Source organism: Rhinopithecus bieti, unplaced genomic scaffold (genome assembly GCF_001698545.2).
Source record: "Rhinopithecus bieti isolate Rb0 unplaced genomic scaffold, ASM169854v2 scaffold_19905, whole genome shotgun sequence".
Taxonomy (NCBI): Eukaryota; Metazoa; Chordata; class Mammalia; order Primates; family Cercopithecidae; genus Rhinopithecus; species Rhinopithecus bieti.
The window spans coordinates 1-16,465 of NW_016809551.1; the positions used below are offsets into that span (position 1 = coordinate 1).

The 16,465-nt window shown below is 47.0% G+C and overlaps 1 protein-coding gene across 3 annotated transcripts; it reads left to right on the plus strand.

Moving 5' to 3' along the window:
* Positions 1-4,923: 4,923 nt before the first annotated feature.
* Positions 4,924-16,043, plus strand: APEX2 (apurinic/apyrimidinic endodeoxyribonuclease 2). Of its 3 annotated transcripts, XM_017889720.1 has the most exons (8): positions 4,924-5,197; positions 5,485-5,605; positions 6,412-6,547; positions 9,986-10,069; positions 10,689-10,869; positions 11,398-11,544; positions 12,093-12,162; positions 14,785-16,043. In XM_017889720.1, exons 3-8 carry the CDS (start codon positions 6,475-6,477, stop codon positions 15,700-15,702), a joined length of 1,473 nt encoding a protein of 490 aa, XP_017745209.1. In that variant the 5' UTR covers positions 4,924-5,197; positions 5,485-5,605; positions 6,412-6,474; the 3' UTR covers positions 15,703-16,043. The 3 variants fall into 3 exon arrangements, with proteins under 3 accessions (XP_017745209.1, XP_017745207.1, XP_017745210.1); XM_017889718.1 differs by lacking the exons at positions 4,924-5,197; positions 5,485-5,605; positions 6,412-6,547 and adding an exon at positions 8,438-9,017; XM_017889721.1 differs by lacking the exons at positions 4,924-5,197; positions 5,485-5,605; positions 6,412-6,547 and adding an exon at positions 9,054-9,086.
* The last annotated feature ends 422 nt before the right edge of the window (positions 16,044-16,465 follow it).

Below are 16,465 nucleotides of genomic sequence, written 5' to 3' on the forward strand. Positions count from 1 at the left end.
ATTCCAAAATTTATGGAGAAGAGCACTGGGCCAAGAATAGCCAAGACACTCCATAAAAGGACAAGATGGAGGGACTTGCTCTACCAGGATAAAGGTACAAGAATGCCCATTGGATTACTGTTCATAATCAAAAATTAGAAACTACTCAAATGCTCAACAATAGTAAGATGGATAAATAAACTGTGGGATATTCACAAGGGGAATAAACAAACTACAACTGCTTGCAACAATAACATGGGTGGTTCACATAAACATAATGTTGGATGAGAAAAGAATATGCACAGCTGTTCAAGTACTTTACATGTTAATGTATTTAATCTTCAGAATAACATTAAGTGACTGTGTGTCTTCTAGAGAGGATGCTCCAAGGAAAAGGTGATTCAGACCTTACAGGGACGAATAGACTGGCCTCCCTAGCAAGAGGTGAACCAGACATTGCCCAGACTTGGCAACCACTATCTAAGTTTTTTTGCATCTATGGTCTGATAAAATTTAGTCAAATATTAATGAGTGACTGTCTTGTGCACACAGAGCCCCATTTTTGGCTATGGTGAGTGGTAGAGTGGAAGTGGCACAGAGTGACCATTTACTGAGTGACAATTTACATCTACTATGTGCCAGGATCAGGGCCTGATGTTGAGGATATGATGGTAAATAAGACCACACACCCACTTTCTTGTTTAAATAACAAGAACAATAAGAATTAGGATAATTAACAATTACTGAGTGTGTACTGTGTGCTGGACACTCTTCTAAGCATGTCATATGCTTCAGCTCATCTAATCTTCACAACTACACTGTTATTAACTTCCTTTTACAGGTGAGGAAACAGAGAAGCCTAGAGAGGTTAAAAGAGTTGTCCAAGGTCACAGACACAGGGGGAGACAGAGCTGAGACTCAAACCTAAGCAGTCTGGATCCAGAACCTCTGAATCAGTGAATTACTCCCAATAACACTGGGTCATAGGCATTAATTCTGTTTTATAGCTGAGGGAAGTGATGCTCCAAACTAAAGTGAGCACGTATTTATTTTTCATCTTCTATTTGATAGAGACTATATTAGACGATTTATGTATATTATCTCTCCAACTTGAAAGACACAGTTCCCAGGACTATAAGCATTCTAGCTCTGGAGGACCCGTGTATGCAGAGAATGGCTTGCTTGTCAACTAAACAGCCCCTTGGAAAAGGCCAAGAGTGGCTGGCTGGGTGAGAGTACCTCTCAGTCTCCAGGCTCCTAGATCTCCAGTTGAGTGTGAGAGCTGGTGGAGATAAGAAAGAGAGAGAACAGAAGCCTAGTCTTTTTTGTCTCTCTTCCTCCACCCACACCCTACATCCTGTATATTATAACTATATTTAACATTCTATATGCTCCTGGATCCTCTAAGCAACTACTGCTACCCCCAATATCCCTAAGCCTGGGCTTCCTCTAGCATTAGCAGAGTGGAAACTTGGTTAGCTGGCCTTTGGGGTGTCTGAGTCCCACAGTCCACAGCTGCCTTATCTTAACCCACCTTATGGCCATTCAGGCCACAATCCCTGGGCTGGATGCACCTTGGTCCACCACTGTCGTCTGTTATCTATGGGAAATGGTATACTCCAGTTTCTTTTTAAATATGTCCAGGTTTTGTTTACTTTTCTTTTGCCCTTGATCTTTCTTAAATTTCCAAAGTGAGCACCACACCAGTGGGCTGGCCCTGAGAGACTGTCTCTCTCAAATTCCCAGAGCAGCAAGGAAGTCCATATGTCCCAGAAAGCCAACACTGGAGACAGGACATGAAGTGTTTCCCAACCTAGGCAGGTACAGACTCAGAAAAGGCCTGAGAAAGGAGAGGAGCAATACTGACCAGTGACATGGCACTGTTGTGTATGCAGCACCTGTCCCCTGAGAGATGATGCCAGGAGCCATCACCTTATTTCACCCAGGCACTATCAGTCATACAAGACCAAGTCCCAGACACTTCACAGAAGTCACCAAAATGAAACATACTAGGCTATCACTGAACAGTCCTGAACTAGAAATCTTAAATTCTAAACAAGAAGCATTCCAAACAAGCTCTGCCTAAGAAATGAAAAGTTCCTAAAGATCCCTCTGATTAAGATGGTCTTAACCTAATCCTCCTTCTCTGTCTTCATCTCTTTCTTTCCGGTTGTCTTCTCTCTCATTCTTTCCTCACCTTTTTGACACTAGCCTCTATTTCATTCAGTTGTTCATCTACTCCAACTTTCAGGTTGAGGTGGGAGTGTATGTTAAGGGAAGGTGCATCCTTTGCTTTTCTACACCCACTCTACCACCACCACCTTGAAACCCACGGAAGTAAACCCCACTTACAGCCCCTTCTCCGATGCAGCCTGCTGCTGCCGCTGCTGTGTGGAATCCAGATCTTCTGCAACCTGGTTTGGGTGAGCTCTCCCATCTCTGGAGACATCTTAGGAGTCGCAGCTAATGACATCACTGCCCACAAGGTACCCGGCCTCACTTCCTATCTTACTAGCTGTCTTTTCTCTCACTGTGGTCACAGCAGCAGGTGGACAGGGCTGGGAGAGGGGGTGCACTGGGTTTCTAAGCCCTCTCAAAGTCTGTCTTCAGTCCCCTCTCCTCTTTCCTCTGGTCCTAGCCTGCCTCTGCTCCTGTATGTATTCGGGGTATTGGGTGCAGAGAGCAAGAGGTTGGGCAGAGGTCAGGAGAGGCCTCTGAACTCCAAGGGCTGTGTACATAGGAGGTAAGTTGGAGCCCAACAAGGAAGGCAGCCAGCAACACAGCCCAGGTCTGACCAGTCACTTCCCTCCAATGAAGACAAGACTAACAGAGTATGCAAATAAAAGACCAAAGATCATATGCTTACAGCCTGTGTGGGGTAGAGAGGCAAAGGTGATGGAGGTAGGTCTCAGCGGCTTTCCCAGCTTTGAAATTAAAAAATGGGCCTAAGTAGAATGTCAAGCTCCAACCCAGAAATCAAGATTTACATCAGAAATGCAAGGTTCCCAAGGACAAAAACACAAACACAAAGTCCCTACTGGGGAATGCAGTGTTTTGAGCTGGCAATTAGAGGCCCAAACTGGACATGGAAGGTCCATTACTTCTCTGCTTCCCCGACCCAAAATGGCCTTGCATCCCTTGTCTTCTCTGGATTCTGCTGCCTTCCTTGCCACAGGGCCTCTCCCACCTGAAATGTGCTGCCTGGGGCACTTTTGAAGAGATGGGCACTATCTGATCATCTTTCTACTCTCTCCAGCCAAGGGCTAAATAAATAGGAGTAAACTGACACCTTTGGAAGAGTGCAGCCATTGCCTGGGGCTGGAGGTGGGGGAATGGTAAGCTCTGCCCACACGGCTGTCAGCCACCGTCAGATTCCCTAAGGAGAATGACATTGGCATCATGAACTGATAGAAAATTTCACCAAAGTTCCTCTATTCCTGACTTGGCCACTGATTAGGATGGAGATTTAAGAGGGTGGAGGCTGCAGCAGGGAGCAAAGAGCAATGGCCTCAAAGTAGGACAAGTCCATAGGCCAGAGCCATCCAGCCCAGATGAGTCACCCTCACCTGCCCCCTCTCCCTCCCCTGACCCGTTGTTTTGAGGCTTTTATGTGTAGAACTCATAGAACTGCACAGCTTGCCTGGAAGATGCATAAGTGTGCTCTTACTTCACTCTTCTGCAACCTTCCCACCCCCAGTGAACCTCCAATGATTGGCTACGAGGAAGCTCAACTTTCTTCCACTGAGCTGGGCTACACAAGGGCAATCTCTTGGGGACAGAAATTTCCAATCCCTGCCCTCAAATGTTCTCAGTTCCACTTTGCCTTTTAAGAAGTTCCCTAAAATACATTTGCAAGCCTTAGTCTACACAAGGGTCAGATTTCCTCCAGTTGTTGTGTATAAATCATACCAAATTTTTAATACATTCCAGAGCCCACCTATCTAAATGAATCAACTGAGACAGCAGATTATGATGGTTAAGAGCAATAGGCTCTAGAGCCATATTTCTTGAGTGGAATCCTACCTCTGCCCCTTGTTGGCTATGAGACAATGAGCAGAAGACTAAACTTTTCAGTGCTTCAGTTTTCTTATCTGGAACATGGGAATGATAGGAGTACCTACCCTCCTTAGGATTGCTGAAGATTCAATGTGTTAAAAAATGTAAAGCAACCTGGGAAATGTTAAAAATATATTATCTAACACTGTTACTCCCTGTGGGAGGTAAATGATAAGACACCTCTTTGACTAACCTGAAACTTCTACTGTAATGCTGGCCATACAGAAAACCCTCAGTTAAGGAAACTTACAATATTATGGCAAAAGTTTAACATTTATAATACGCAAAGAGCTCCTGCAAATCAATTAGAAGGATGAATTTGGTTTTACTCTTTTGATTTTGTATAAAGACTTGTGAGATCATTTCATCTCACCCTCTCAGGTAAGAAAATTGAGGTCTATAAATATTTTTCTAGAAATATCCTAAGGTCATGTAGCAAATCAGTGGCCAAGTCAGGAATAGAACACTAGGGACCTAATTTCTCCCAGGCCAGGGCTTTTCTTTAATTAATCAAACACACCTGATCTAAGAATGTGGTCTTACAGGTTGGCTCAGAACCTCTAGAGTCTCAGAACTAGACTTTGTAAGATATACAACTCTTTTAATTCTAATAAATTTCCTGTTATAAATCTGTGAATATTAATAATCTTAATTATAACCCTTTCCCTGTATGTTTTCCATTGCCCACAAAGCAACAACATATCCCTTATCTTATTTGATCCTTACAAACATCCGTGTTAGCCTTACAGGGAAACTGAAGTCTGGGGAGGGGAAGTGGCATGTTCAAGGTAATCTAGCTGGTCACATGAACGTCTCTTCTATGTTTACAATTTTGTCCCCATGACCCTGCCAACAGGCAGAAGGATAATTTTAGCAGCAGGAAATCAGATAGGAAGCTGGCAGGCTTTTGACAAAGTCTGAAAGGGTAAACCTGGGGTCCAGGCTCTAAAACCTAACTTAAAATTGCCTGGAATTAGCTTTGAGATTCCTCGCTGTACCAATTCTGATCCCAGAAGCAGGAGATCAAAACAAGCTTTACGGAAAGACCTCAGCTTGGTACTCAAGACTTCTCAATCAAGCTTCAGCCTACCTGTCCAGCCATGTCTCTCAGATCTCCATCCTTAAACTTCACTGGCTGACTCACTGGGCCCCAAAATACATGGTATGTTTTCCTGTTTCTTGGCCTTTGCTCCGCCTGAAATGCCATTTTTTCTCCTTCTATTCCCAACACAATCTGACCCACTTTTCAAGGTCCGGTTTGATGTTCACTTCCTTTGGGAAGTGACTCCTGTACCCTTGGGACAGGCCTTGTCTTTGGTTCTTATATTGCCCACCTACTCCTATCTGAGCAAGTATCCACCAGTATTTTCCTGGTCTGCTTCCCCACTAGACTGTGAACTCCTTGAGGATGGAGACTAGATCTCAGTGATCTGTAATTTGTGTTTCCAGTGTCCAATTCAGGTCTTGGCACAGAGGACAGAGGAGACACTTGCTTATTGTGTTTGTGCAGTCTACATCTCTCTGCCCCAGATGAGATGAACTTGTGGACAACTAATCCTAGTTCAACAAGGTAAATATTATAACAGAGAGCTGTGCAGGGAATTGGATGGGAGAACTAACTTGTCTGAGGTAGGAGGTGGCATCTAGAAAGGTTTCTCTCCCTTGAATGGGACAGAAACAGATAAACACAAGAATTAAGTCCTCTCTGAAAAGGGCCAATGAACTCGTGGCAGAGAAAGGGTTCAGTCAGTACCAGATTCTCATTCAAGACCAAGCTCTGACCTGTAGCTCTTGGTCTAAAATTCTAAAATGGGGCTATCTCTAGGGAAGAAAAGATTACAATGTGATTTCCCAAGGCCCCCAGATCCTGACCCTGTACCCCTCCCAAAGTATAGGGCATGTGTATGGGGGGAGAATCCTATGTAAAGGAGCATATGACAGTGCTGATGGATAATAAAGTCATGAATGGGGTCTCCCTATTGGTAGCTCTCAGACTGTTTGGGTATGAATGCATTTGTGGAGAATGAAGGTGTGAGGGGAGATCGACCACACACTTACAAGCTAGGTGCATGTATATGAGTGTCAGGCCTTCTGTGACAGGAGTCTATGATCCCCTTCCTTCTCAGCCACTGTCCTGGCCCACCATCTCTCCACTATTTTCGGCCTCATGCCTGGGCCCCAAACCTCACTGAATCCTAGTCCTGGAAGCGGCTCTCCACAGACGGTAGTCGCACAGGGAGAAGAGCAGCTGGAGGGTTTTGGGTGGGATTGCTTGTGGAGCCTATATGAAAAAGCAAGATCACTACTTTTAGAGCGAGGAAGTCCCGAAATGTCTCCAAAGAGCTTTGGTTTCTGCCTTTCCACCCTTCTTGACAGTGACAGCCCTCTGAGGAACGTTGGCTAGAGACTTTGATTTCCATTTTACTGAGGAAGCTACTGATGCCCAGAGAAGCTAGAGAGTTTGTTCAAAGTGCCACAGCAAATCAACACTACTTTACACATCAGTGGGGAGGTAAGAGCTATAATCTCAATCACTCAGTTCATTCAAAACCAGACCAGAACAAGTTAGAGAGACTTTCACAGGTGCTAGGGAATTGCCCTGGGGGCCAGGGTCCCACAAAGGCCAGAATGGATTTTTAAAAATATACAGATATATAAATAGGTTACATATAATCTTTTCCCCCACTTTCCCATGCCCTTTAATGCACACGTCAACCAACCATCTACGAAAAGAAAACTTTCCAGAGGGCCTGAAGAATGCATGTGGATTTGTGTAACTCCTGCCTACTTTCCCTTCTTTCTCACCTACCTTTTATTCTAGAGGTTTTTTCTTCCATCGCTAATTATCCAACACTCGGTTGTCTTGCATTTACAGACCCCTAAGGCAGGTCCAGTGGGTGACATCAAAGAGGAAGCCTGGAGGTGTTCGTTGGTTCCCTGAGAAGGCTGAGGATGTACCCTTGTTAAGCGTGTGTGTGTGGGGGGGGTATGCGCTCTGTTGAAATATCAGCTGTTGTAGTTGCCAAAGAAGTTCCTGAGCCACCCGAAGCCTTTTCTCTTCAGTCCAACCATGTGTTCACCTTGCCCCAAAGGTCAGAACTAATATTAACAAGCCACTGCAGAATAGGGAAATTAAAACCAGCTATGGAGACAGGCAAGTTCTGGATTTCGCTGGGGCCGAGTTTCAGATTGGTCTTCAGTGTAAATGGGCATAATCTCTTACTGGAAAGCAATCTGACAATATGAAGCAAGAGCAATAAAAATGTTCATTTCCTTTGTCCTAGTTGTCACGTTCATGGGAGTCAATTCTGAGTCAATAACCCCAAAGCATGAAAAGCTTAGGACACACAAATTTTATTTTAATCACAGAGCTATTTTCTGATAGCAACAACTGGTAAATTTAAGTCCTCCAGGAGGAAAAGCAGTTTACTGCGTCTTTGCTGTAACCATTGAGGACGATGGTTCTAACACTTAAATTCTGGGGAAAAAATAATTATGCTGCAATTCTGGGTGACGAACCTAAAGATGCATCGTTATGCTTTTCCCTGGACATTGGGCATATCCATTAATTCTATTTTTTGTGCTCTCAAAAACAAGCCATGAACCTGTTGATGCTCTTGCTATTTATTCTTCTTTGTTCATTCATTTACCTGACAAACATCTATTGCTTCCCAATATATACTGTGTCCAGTATTAGGGGATGGGCTAACAAGATGAACCAGACATGGTCATTGTTCTCAAGCTGCTGACAGTCTAGTGGCAGCAGAAATAGAAGTCAATGATAGCTGTGTATTATAAGTACTGTGACAGAATGGACCATAGGGTGCCGTGGGGCCCCAGAGGAAAAGACTTAACTGGGGTGGTGTGTGGTTAGTAAAAACACTCAGAAAAGTAATCCTTGAGCTAATTAAGATAGGGTTTGAATCCTGGCTCTACTACTTCAGTGTAAGAGAGACTGAACTGTGAGAATGAAGTGAATTCACTCGACATCTCTAACTTAGCCTCAATGCCCCAAACAGGGCTGTCCTGAGAATTAAATGCGATAACATATACAGAAGAGCCATGGATGCATCCGGAGACAGTGCTGCTCACGAGCTTACATTTCCTGGGCCTCGATTTCACTTATCTGAGAAACAGAACCAAGAGTAAGGATGTGTCCGGCTACATCCTTCGGAATGTTAAGAGCCAAGACAAATAAAAGCTACAGGGCAGGCTTGAGACAGCCTCCTCCTCCTCCCCTCTGCCCCAATAAAGCCAAAGGCCCTCCTCCTAAGTCTTATCTCAGTGGAGCGACTCTTACTGCTCCCTCCCCCAACCACCTTTGCCCCATTCAACGCGAGCACTTAGCACCAGCTACTCCTGGGGCGCAAGCGCTGCAGCCATCTGTGCACTTAGGTAGGCGGTCCGTCGCATTGAGGGCGGGGCTTTGGCTGCTGAGCAGTTCCGCTCAGGGTCGCCTAAAAAGTGGCAAAATCCCGTTTGTAAGTAACTGGACGCACCACGTGGACTTCTGAGTAGAGGAAAAACGCACTGAGACTCAGGTGTCCGAACGGAACGCGCGGGAGCCCAACTGGAAACTCCTTTCGCCATTCATTGCCCCTAGGCTTCCGCTCTGCTTCTTTCAGCGTCCACCCAGTTCTTCCTCCCGCCAATGAGAACTGAGGAAGTTGAAGCCCCCGCCCGACGTGCGTCAGACGCTTTTGTGGTACGCACGAGAACGCCTGCGCAAACGCGCGCGGAAGGCGGGCGTGGCCAACTTCTGAACAGCGAGCTACTCGCTCGCGCCTAGTTTGGCGCGGGCTGGGAGGTGTGCCAGCCTGTTAAGATGTTGCGCGTGGTGAGCTGGAACATCAATGGGATTCGGAGACCCGTGCAAGGGGTGGCAAATCAGGAACCCAGCAACTGTGCCGCCGTGGCCGTGGGGCGCATTTTGGACGAGCTGGATGCCGATATCGTCTGTCTCCAGGAAACCAAAGTGACCAGTGAGCGCTCTGGATTCCAGGATCCCTGCATACTTTTTCTTTCCCGCTAACTTTTGCCCCCTGTCCCATGTAATTTTACTTTCCCAGTTTCCTATTCTTAGAGTCCTGCCCTTAGACCCAGGTCTCTTCCCTCTTAAACTCCCATTTCCCACCCTAGCTAGATCCCCAGTTGCACTCCATTTCCTGTCTTCAGCAAACTAGCTCCTTCTCGAAACCCCATATCTAGTCAGATTCCCACTCATTCTCTGGCCGCAAACTCAGTCCCTTGAATTTCCTCCTTCCATACGCTGTCCATCTCCCCGCCACCAAGTCAAACCCCCGAATTCTTCATCCTTGCCCCAAGCTCAGATCCTCTAATTCCCACCCCACCTTTGACCCCAGCTCAGTCTTTCTAATTGCCTCCTTTTCACACCTCCAGCTCAGAACCCCGTACCCCTTATCTATCCCCATCTCTCCTCCCAGCTGAAAGTCCCTAATTCCCACCTCATTTCCCACCCCAAGCTTCGATGTCCTCTTATTTCTTCACCCTCCTGTCTCCCCTCAGAATCCCCTAATTCCTTTCCCCTCCATCCCCAGTTCAGATCCCCTAATTCCCTCTCTCTTACTTCTCACCCTTAGCTCAGATTCCCACTGTCCTCTCATATGTCCATCCCCACCCCCAGCTCCCTCCCATCGTCCAGACCCCCAGGCTTAGCTCCGATTCTTTCCGTCTCCCATCTAATTCTCCACCTCCACTTCATAGTTTCTAACCACCCCCGCCAGCCTTCTAATTCTGATATCAATTTCTTCTCTGACATTTCCCATCTTTCTAGGTGGTCCTCTACTCATAGATACTTCATTCCTGTCACCCCCCAACTCCGGCTCTGATGTGTGCAAGGAATTAGCCTACAACTGTAATTCCAGGCCTTTGTGTTTCTCGGATGCTAGTTTTACCTCTGACTTAATCTTACATTTTTTTTTCCCCCTAGGGGATGCACTGACAGAGCCCCTGGCTATCGTTGAGGGTTATAACTCCTATTTCAGCTTCAGCCGCAACCGTAGCGGCTATTCTGGTAAATGGGGCTTTCTGTGGACTTTAAATTAGTGATGGAGGCAGATGGGGAAAAGGGTTTCCAATATTTGATGAGAGGGTAATAAGAAATTTAGACATTTAGTTTACAGAGCTAAAGCTGCATAATAGTAAATTATGTGAAATATAATTTTTATGGATAGAATTATCCTGCTGGACCTCAGAAGTACAGTAGTAGTGTGGTGCTTAATTGTGTGAACTGTGGAGCCAGAAGCCCAGGGTTTGAATCGTGTCTCATTTCCTAGCTGTGCACCCTCTGGCAAGTTACATTACCTCTTAGTGCCTCAGGTTCCTCAGCTAGAAAATGAGGATAATGTTTACCTTCTAGGGCTGTTACGAGGATTAAATGAATTAATTCATGTGATAATAATAATTGCTAATACTTCTCAAGCGCTCACCATGTATCAATGTAAAACACTTAGAACATTCTGTGGCTTTTTTAGATGCAGGAACTGAGAGTCCAGGGTTTGAATAAGGTTCCCCAAGAACCACACTTTATGAAGATGACTTAGGTGACCTGTGTGGGGACAATTGGAGTGGGACTGGCTGTGCAACAGGCTATTGACTGCCAGGTCTGCTCAGAGTACCCTGTCTGTTCCCAGGTGTAGCCACCTTCTGTAAGGACAACGCTACCCCAGTGGCTGCTGAAGAAGGCCTGAGTGGCCTGTTTGCCACCCAGAATGGGAGTGTTGGTTGCTATGGAAACATGGATGAGTTTACCCAAGAGGAACTCCGGGCTCTGGATAGTGAGGGCCGGGCCCTCCTCACACAGCATAAGATCCGGTAATAGCTCATATCTCCCTGCTACTGAGCACTGCTGGTGCTACTCTTTGAGTGTGAAGATTCTAAGGCTTGCCTTGTAAACATACATGCACCGTGGTGAAGTTTCCAAATTTGCCTTTCCTGATTAGTCCTGGCTGGGCTGCTCAGTGTGTGACCCTGGCAAATTTTTCCACCTCTGAGGCTTGAGTTTCCATCTCTACAGTGCGGGGCTGGCCTGGTGATCCAGCCCTTATTACCATAGACATCTCAAAAGCAACTTAGTGCTGAACTCACTGCCCCAGGTTTCTCTCTTTCTGGGTGTTCTCTTTGTGAATAGCAGCGCCATTACCTGGTGGTTATCCTTAGATGTCCCTCTCCCTGCCTTACCAGTAGTCAGTCCCCAGGTCCTTCATGTCAGCTCATTTGTGTCTCTTTAACCCCTTTCTTTTCCATCCCAGGCAGTCACCAAATGGAAGCCATATGGTATGGGGAAGGGACAGAAGGGGAGGTTTGAAACTGACCCCTTTTGAAGGTTTCTCTTTTCTCCAGCACATGGGAAGGGAAGGAGAGGATCTTGACCCTAATCAACGTGTACTGCCCCCATGCGGACCCTGGGAGGCCTGAGCGGCTAGTCTTTAAGATGCGCTTCTATCGTTTGCTGCAAATCCGAGCAGAAGCCCTCCTGGCGGCAGGCAGGTACTGCAAGCCTAGGCAGCAAGGCTTCCTTGAGTCGGTCCTGGGTGCCCAGCCCTGTGTTAAGCTCCATTGAAAGGGATATCGACCCTTTCCAAAGAACTCAGAGACAAAGGGATATTGTTTCTACCCCACAGAATAGTTTTAAGGGTGAAATGAGATGAGAATGGTAAACTTCCTGGAAGCAAAGGAAAGTCTTGTTCCAGGGAAGGACAGGAAAGTGAGGGTGGGTTAGAGCAATCAAGGGGAGGTGGTATTTGAGCTCACCTCCCCTTGATTGAAGGATAAGAAAAATGCCCATTAGGTACTGATCAGTGAGACAGTCATGTCAAACATGGAACACTGTCACCTTTGGAGATCAGAATTGGGTTGGTCAGATATGAAAGGCAGCAAGGTTGTGGTAAGATTGGAGACGTAGGCTGCTATGAGTTGCTGTTGGCTAGGAAGCCTCAATATGGGGGGTGGCCTGTCTGAGCTCATGGGCCCAGGAAAAAGTATACGGGCCAGGACTGCTGTACCCCTTTCTAACAATCCCATATTGTGTTTTTCAGCCATGTGATCATTCTGGGTGACCTGAATACAGCCCACCGCCCCATTGACCACTGGGACGCAGTCAACCTGGTAAGGCTACCTCTAGGTGCCTGGCCCCACTTGACTGATTCTGTTTGTACAGCCAACCAATGCTGAGTTTTTGGCCCAGGGACAGCTTCCTTTATGGGAAAGTGGAGCTTGGTTTGCAATACTAATCTTATAGTACTGAGGATTGGTCGTTCATTCAATAGACAATACTGACTCTGCCACATACTGAGGACTCAGGAGTCAGACCCAACTCTTGGCTCCTAGGAGCTGTCCAGCATGGTGGTGGGCTACAGACACATGGCTGGCCAATTATAGGATGGTATTCTCAGAGCAGAGACACAGATGGCATCCCAGAAAGCTACGGGAGCTCAGAGATGGGAGTCCTAGGTGAGCTCAGACATCAGGACAGGCAGCTAAAAATGGCTGAATCTTAACAGACGAGTAGAACAGCTTTGAAGTAGCGAAGCATTTTAGCATGGACAAAGGTTTCAAGGTGAGAATTTGCATTGTGTGCTTGGGGAACCACAAGTCCCTTTCTTCTCAGTGACACGGGAAGGGAGGTGAGTGGCAGAAGGTGGGGCTGGAGAGTTGTTGTGGGTCAGATGTTTTCAAGGACTGTGAATTCCACATTGCCTTGGTCATTTCCTTAATACACTGTGTTTCTTGTTTATGAACTTTCAGTACCTCCTGGTTACCTCTGTGATACAGAGAAAACATGGAGACCTAGCATTCAGGGCTCTCCATGGACTGTGACCTGTCTCTATTTCCACCTTCAGTGTCCCTACACATTTTGTCCTCTCTAGACAGGTTGTCTCCTGTCGGCCTGTTGTAAAAGTTATTCTCATTCTGGCTTTTCTCACTGTGCCCTGAATTGGTGGACATGACCCCGTCTCTGTCTTTTTGTTATATGAGCCTCTTATCTCTAAGTCCCCCTAGGCCCATGGTTTTCAGCCCCTAACTGCATATTAGAACAAAAATATCAATATCTTAGCACTTCTGCAGACTAATGAACTCAGAACTCTCGGGTGTGGGGCCAGGGTAGTGGCACGTTCTAAAAGCCCCCAGTGTGACTTTATCGTGCAGCCAGGCTTGAGAACCACTGCCCTAGAATCTACAAGCCAGCTTTCATCTTGGCTTGCCTTATGTCTCATGATGGGGGATCAGTGATTTATGTTGGCACAGTCCCACTCAGCACTGGGCTTGGCTTAGAGAAGGACCATGGGAATATTCCTTGATTAATTTGCAGAAGAGCTACATAAATGTAGATATGGCTTCCAGCTGGGAAATGAGCAGAAGTGAGAGAATGGCGGTGGTGTTGTGGTGGGGAGCGGAGAGAATGCTACAAAGTGCTAGCCTTCAGTCCCTCCCTGCCTCATTCCTCTTATGCATTCATTCAGTGTGTTGTTTCAGATTCCTGTGATAGCATCATACACCTTTATGCCTTCTCTACTTAGTTCAGAGGTAGCCTAGATCTCTGATGTATACCTCCTTCATTTTCTCCTCCAGGGAAAGAGAACTAATAGTGCCAGCTAAGATGACTTACGGTCTTTCCAAAATAGCAGAACATTTCCACTTTCCACCAGGCTTGCTCTTTTAGTCTTGTCGTTTCTCTAAATGGCACTGTCATCCCCTTGGTTGCTTCAACTTAAAGCCTGGGAATTGTGCTAGTATTGTCTTTCTTTCTTACTCCACTTCCCACATTCAGTTAGTCTGCAAGTACTGTTGATTCTAGCTACAAATCATCTTATAATTTCATGTTTCTGTCTCCTCTGGCACCCACCCTAGCCCAAGTGACCATCATCTTGCTTGCACTGTGACTATGGCAGCCATTTCCTGCTGGTATTCTGGTCTCAAGTCTGGTCTTTCCTCAAGTCTTTTGGGTACACAGCACACTCCCTCCACAGGCCCAGCACAGAGACTATTCTTAAAGTTGGGAGCACCCTCCACCTAGGTTACTCTTGCTCAGCCCGCACACCTCCCCTCCAGATCACTTCTCGAAAGGAAGTCTCCTTGGTCCCCAGGAGTAGATCAGGTTCCTACTTTGTCCCTGGCATCATGCTTGGCACATAATAGGTATTCCATGAACATTCCTTGCATTGAATGAGTGGGTGGGTAGGTGGAGTGAATGGATGGACTGATGGATGATGGATTGGGGATCAGAGCCTAAGGAAGTATTCAGACCTGGATCCTTGCAGGTCCTCAGCTCAGAAGGTAGGAATGGTCATTGAGGGCTTTGACACACTAGATGAACCAAATAGTGCCAGAGGGTTTAAAGGAAGAAGCTGACAGTCTTCCTAACTCTTAACCCCAGCCCTACTTCCTAGAGGCAAACACTTTTTTAACTTCCTGTTTTCCGTCATTTTAAAAAGCAGTTCTGGGAATTGCTCTGATTAAACAAACTTTCAGATTTGCCATTGATGGACCAATGCAAGATAAATGCAAGCTTGTGCAGAGGGAAAAAGAAGCATGGTCTTTTAAATAAGTAAGGATGAAAATCAGAATCCCAGCTCTGCCAATTCTGGACTGTGTGACCTTCAGCAGTAGTCCTCTTGGGACAACCAAATTTTCTTATTTGCAAAATGCAGCAGTTAGTCTAAGTCCCTTCCAGTTCTAGGTATCTAGTTCTGTCTCTCTCTCTTCCAACCCCCTTTCCTCCTCACCTAGGAATGCTTTGAAGAGGATCCAGGGCGCAAGTGGATGGACAGCTTGCTCAGTAACTTGGGGTGCCAGTCTGCCTCTCATGTAGGGCCCTTCATTGATAGCTACCGCTGCTTCCAACCAAAGCAGGAGGGGGCCTTCACCTGCTGGTCAGCAGTGACCGGCGCCCGCCATCTCAACTATGGCTCCCGACTTGACTATGTGCTAGGGGACAGGACCCTGGTCATAGACACCTTTCAGGCCTCTTTTCTGCTTCCTGAGGTGATGGGCTCTGACCACTGCCCTGTGGGTGCAGTCTTGAGTGTGTCCTCTGTACCCGCAAAACAGTGCCCACCTCTGTGCACCCGCTTCCTCCCTGAGTTTGCAGGCACCCAGCTCAAGATCCTTCGCTTCCTAGTTCCTCTCGAACAAAGTCCTGTGTTGGAGCAGTCGGTGCTGCAGCACAACCATCAAACCCGGGTACAGACGTGCCAAAACAAAGCCCAAGTGCACTCAACCAGGCCTCGGCCTAGTCAGGCTGGCTCTGGCAGAGGCCAGAAAAACCTGAAGAGCTACTTTCAGCCCTCCCCTAACTGTCCCCAAGCCTCTCCTGACATAGAACTGCCTAGCCCACCACTGATGAGCACCCTCATGACCCCGAAGACTTCAGAAGAGGAAGCAGTGGCCAAAGTGGTGAAGGGGCGGGCCAAGGCTTCAGAAGCCAAAGATGAGAAGGAGGTACAGACCTCATTCTGGAAGTCTGTGCTGGCGGGGCCCTTGCGCACACCCCTCTGTGGGGGCCACAGGGAGCCATGTGTGATGCGTACTGTGAAGAAGCCAGGACCCAACCTGGGCCGCCGCTTCTACATGTGTGCCAGGCCCCGGGGTCCTCCCACTGATCCCTCCTCCCGGTGCAACTTCTTCCTCTGGAGCAGGCCCAGCTGAACCAATGGAGGCCTGGAGACGTCTGGCATAGTCACCCCTGCATGTGATCTGAGGCCAGCTCCCCTTCCCTGAGCTGCCTCCTGCTTCTCCCCGAAAGTCTCCTACCCTTCTCTTCCTCTTCTAAGCCCTGTCTTCCTCACTGACCTTCCTACCTAGCTCCTTGTTGGTGAGCTTTTTGCACCTTAATCCTGTGACCCAGCCCGCTACACCACTTTCCAGCTTCCTGTCTGAAGTACACAGACACTGGCTGCCCCGGGAAGTTGTGTGATTTTAAATCACTTCTGTCTTTGCTGGAAAATGTATTTGTGCATCAATAAAGTCTGTGTATTTGTTTCAGGGTTGCACTTTGAGTGGACATTGTGGATGTACTCCATAAAGTTGAGTCAAAGAAGCTATCTCAATACTGAGTTTGCCAGCTGGCTGTAGCCCAATAATATAATTCCCAGGGAAAGGGGAGGAGGGAGGAGGGAATAGTGAGGAGTGAGGAGCAGTGCTCACCATAAAGGGTTCTCTGCTTAGTTGTAGGAGTTTACTGTACTGCTGCGGTTAAATCAGCAAGGGAGGTGGGCTATGTAGCCTTAAACCAGAGCTTTCCAACTAGTGTGCTGCACAGCTGCACCAGTGGGTTACAGAGTTGAAAGAAATAGGGTCCTCAGCTCTCAGCATTGCCAGGCAGGGCCTGAGATCACACAAGTCTCAGGGAAGATCACCTCCTTAGCAAGTAGTATCATTAGTGCCCCTAAGTGTGCCATGGAAATGTTTC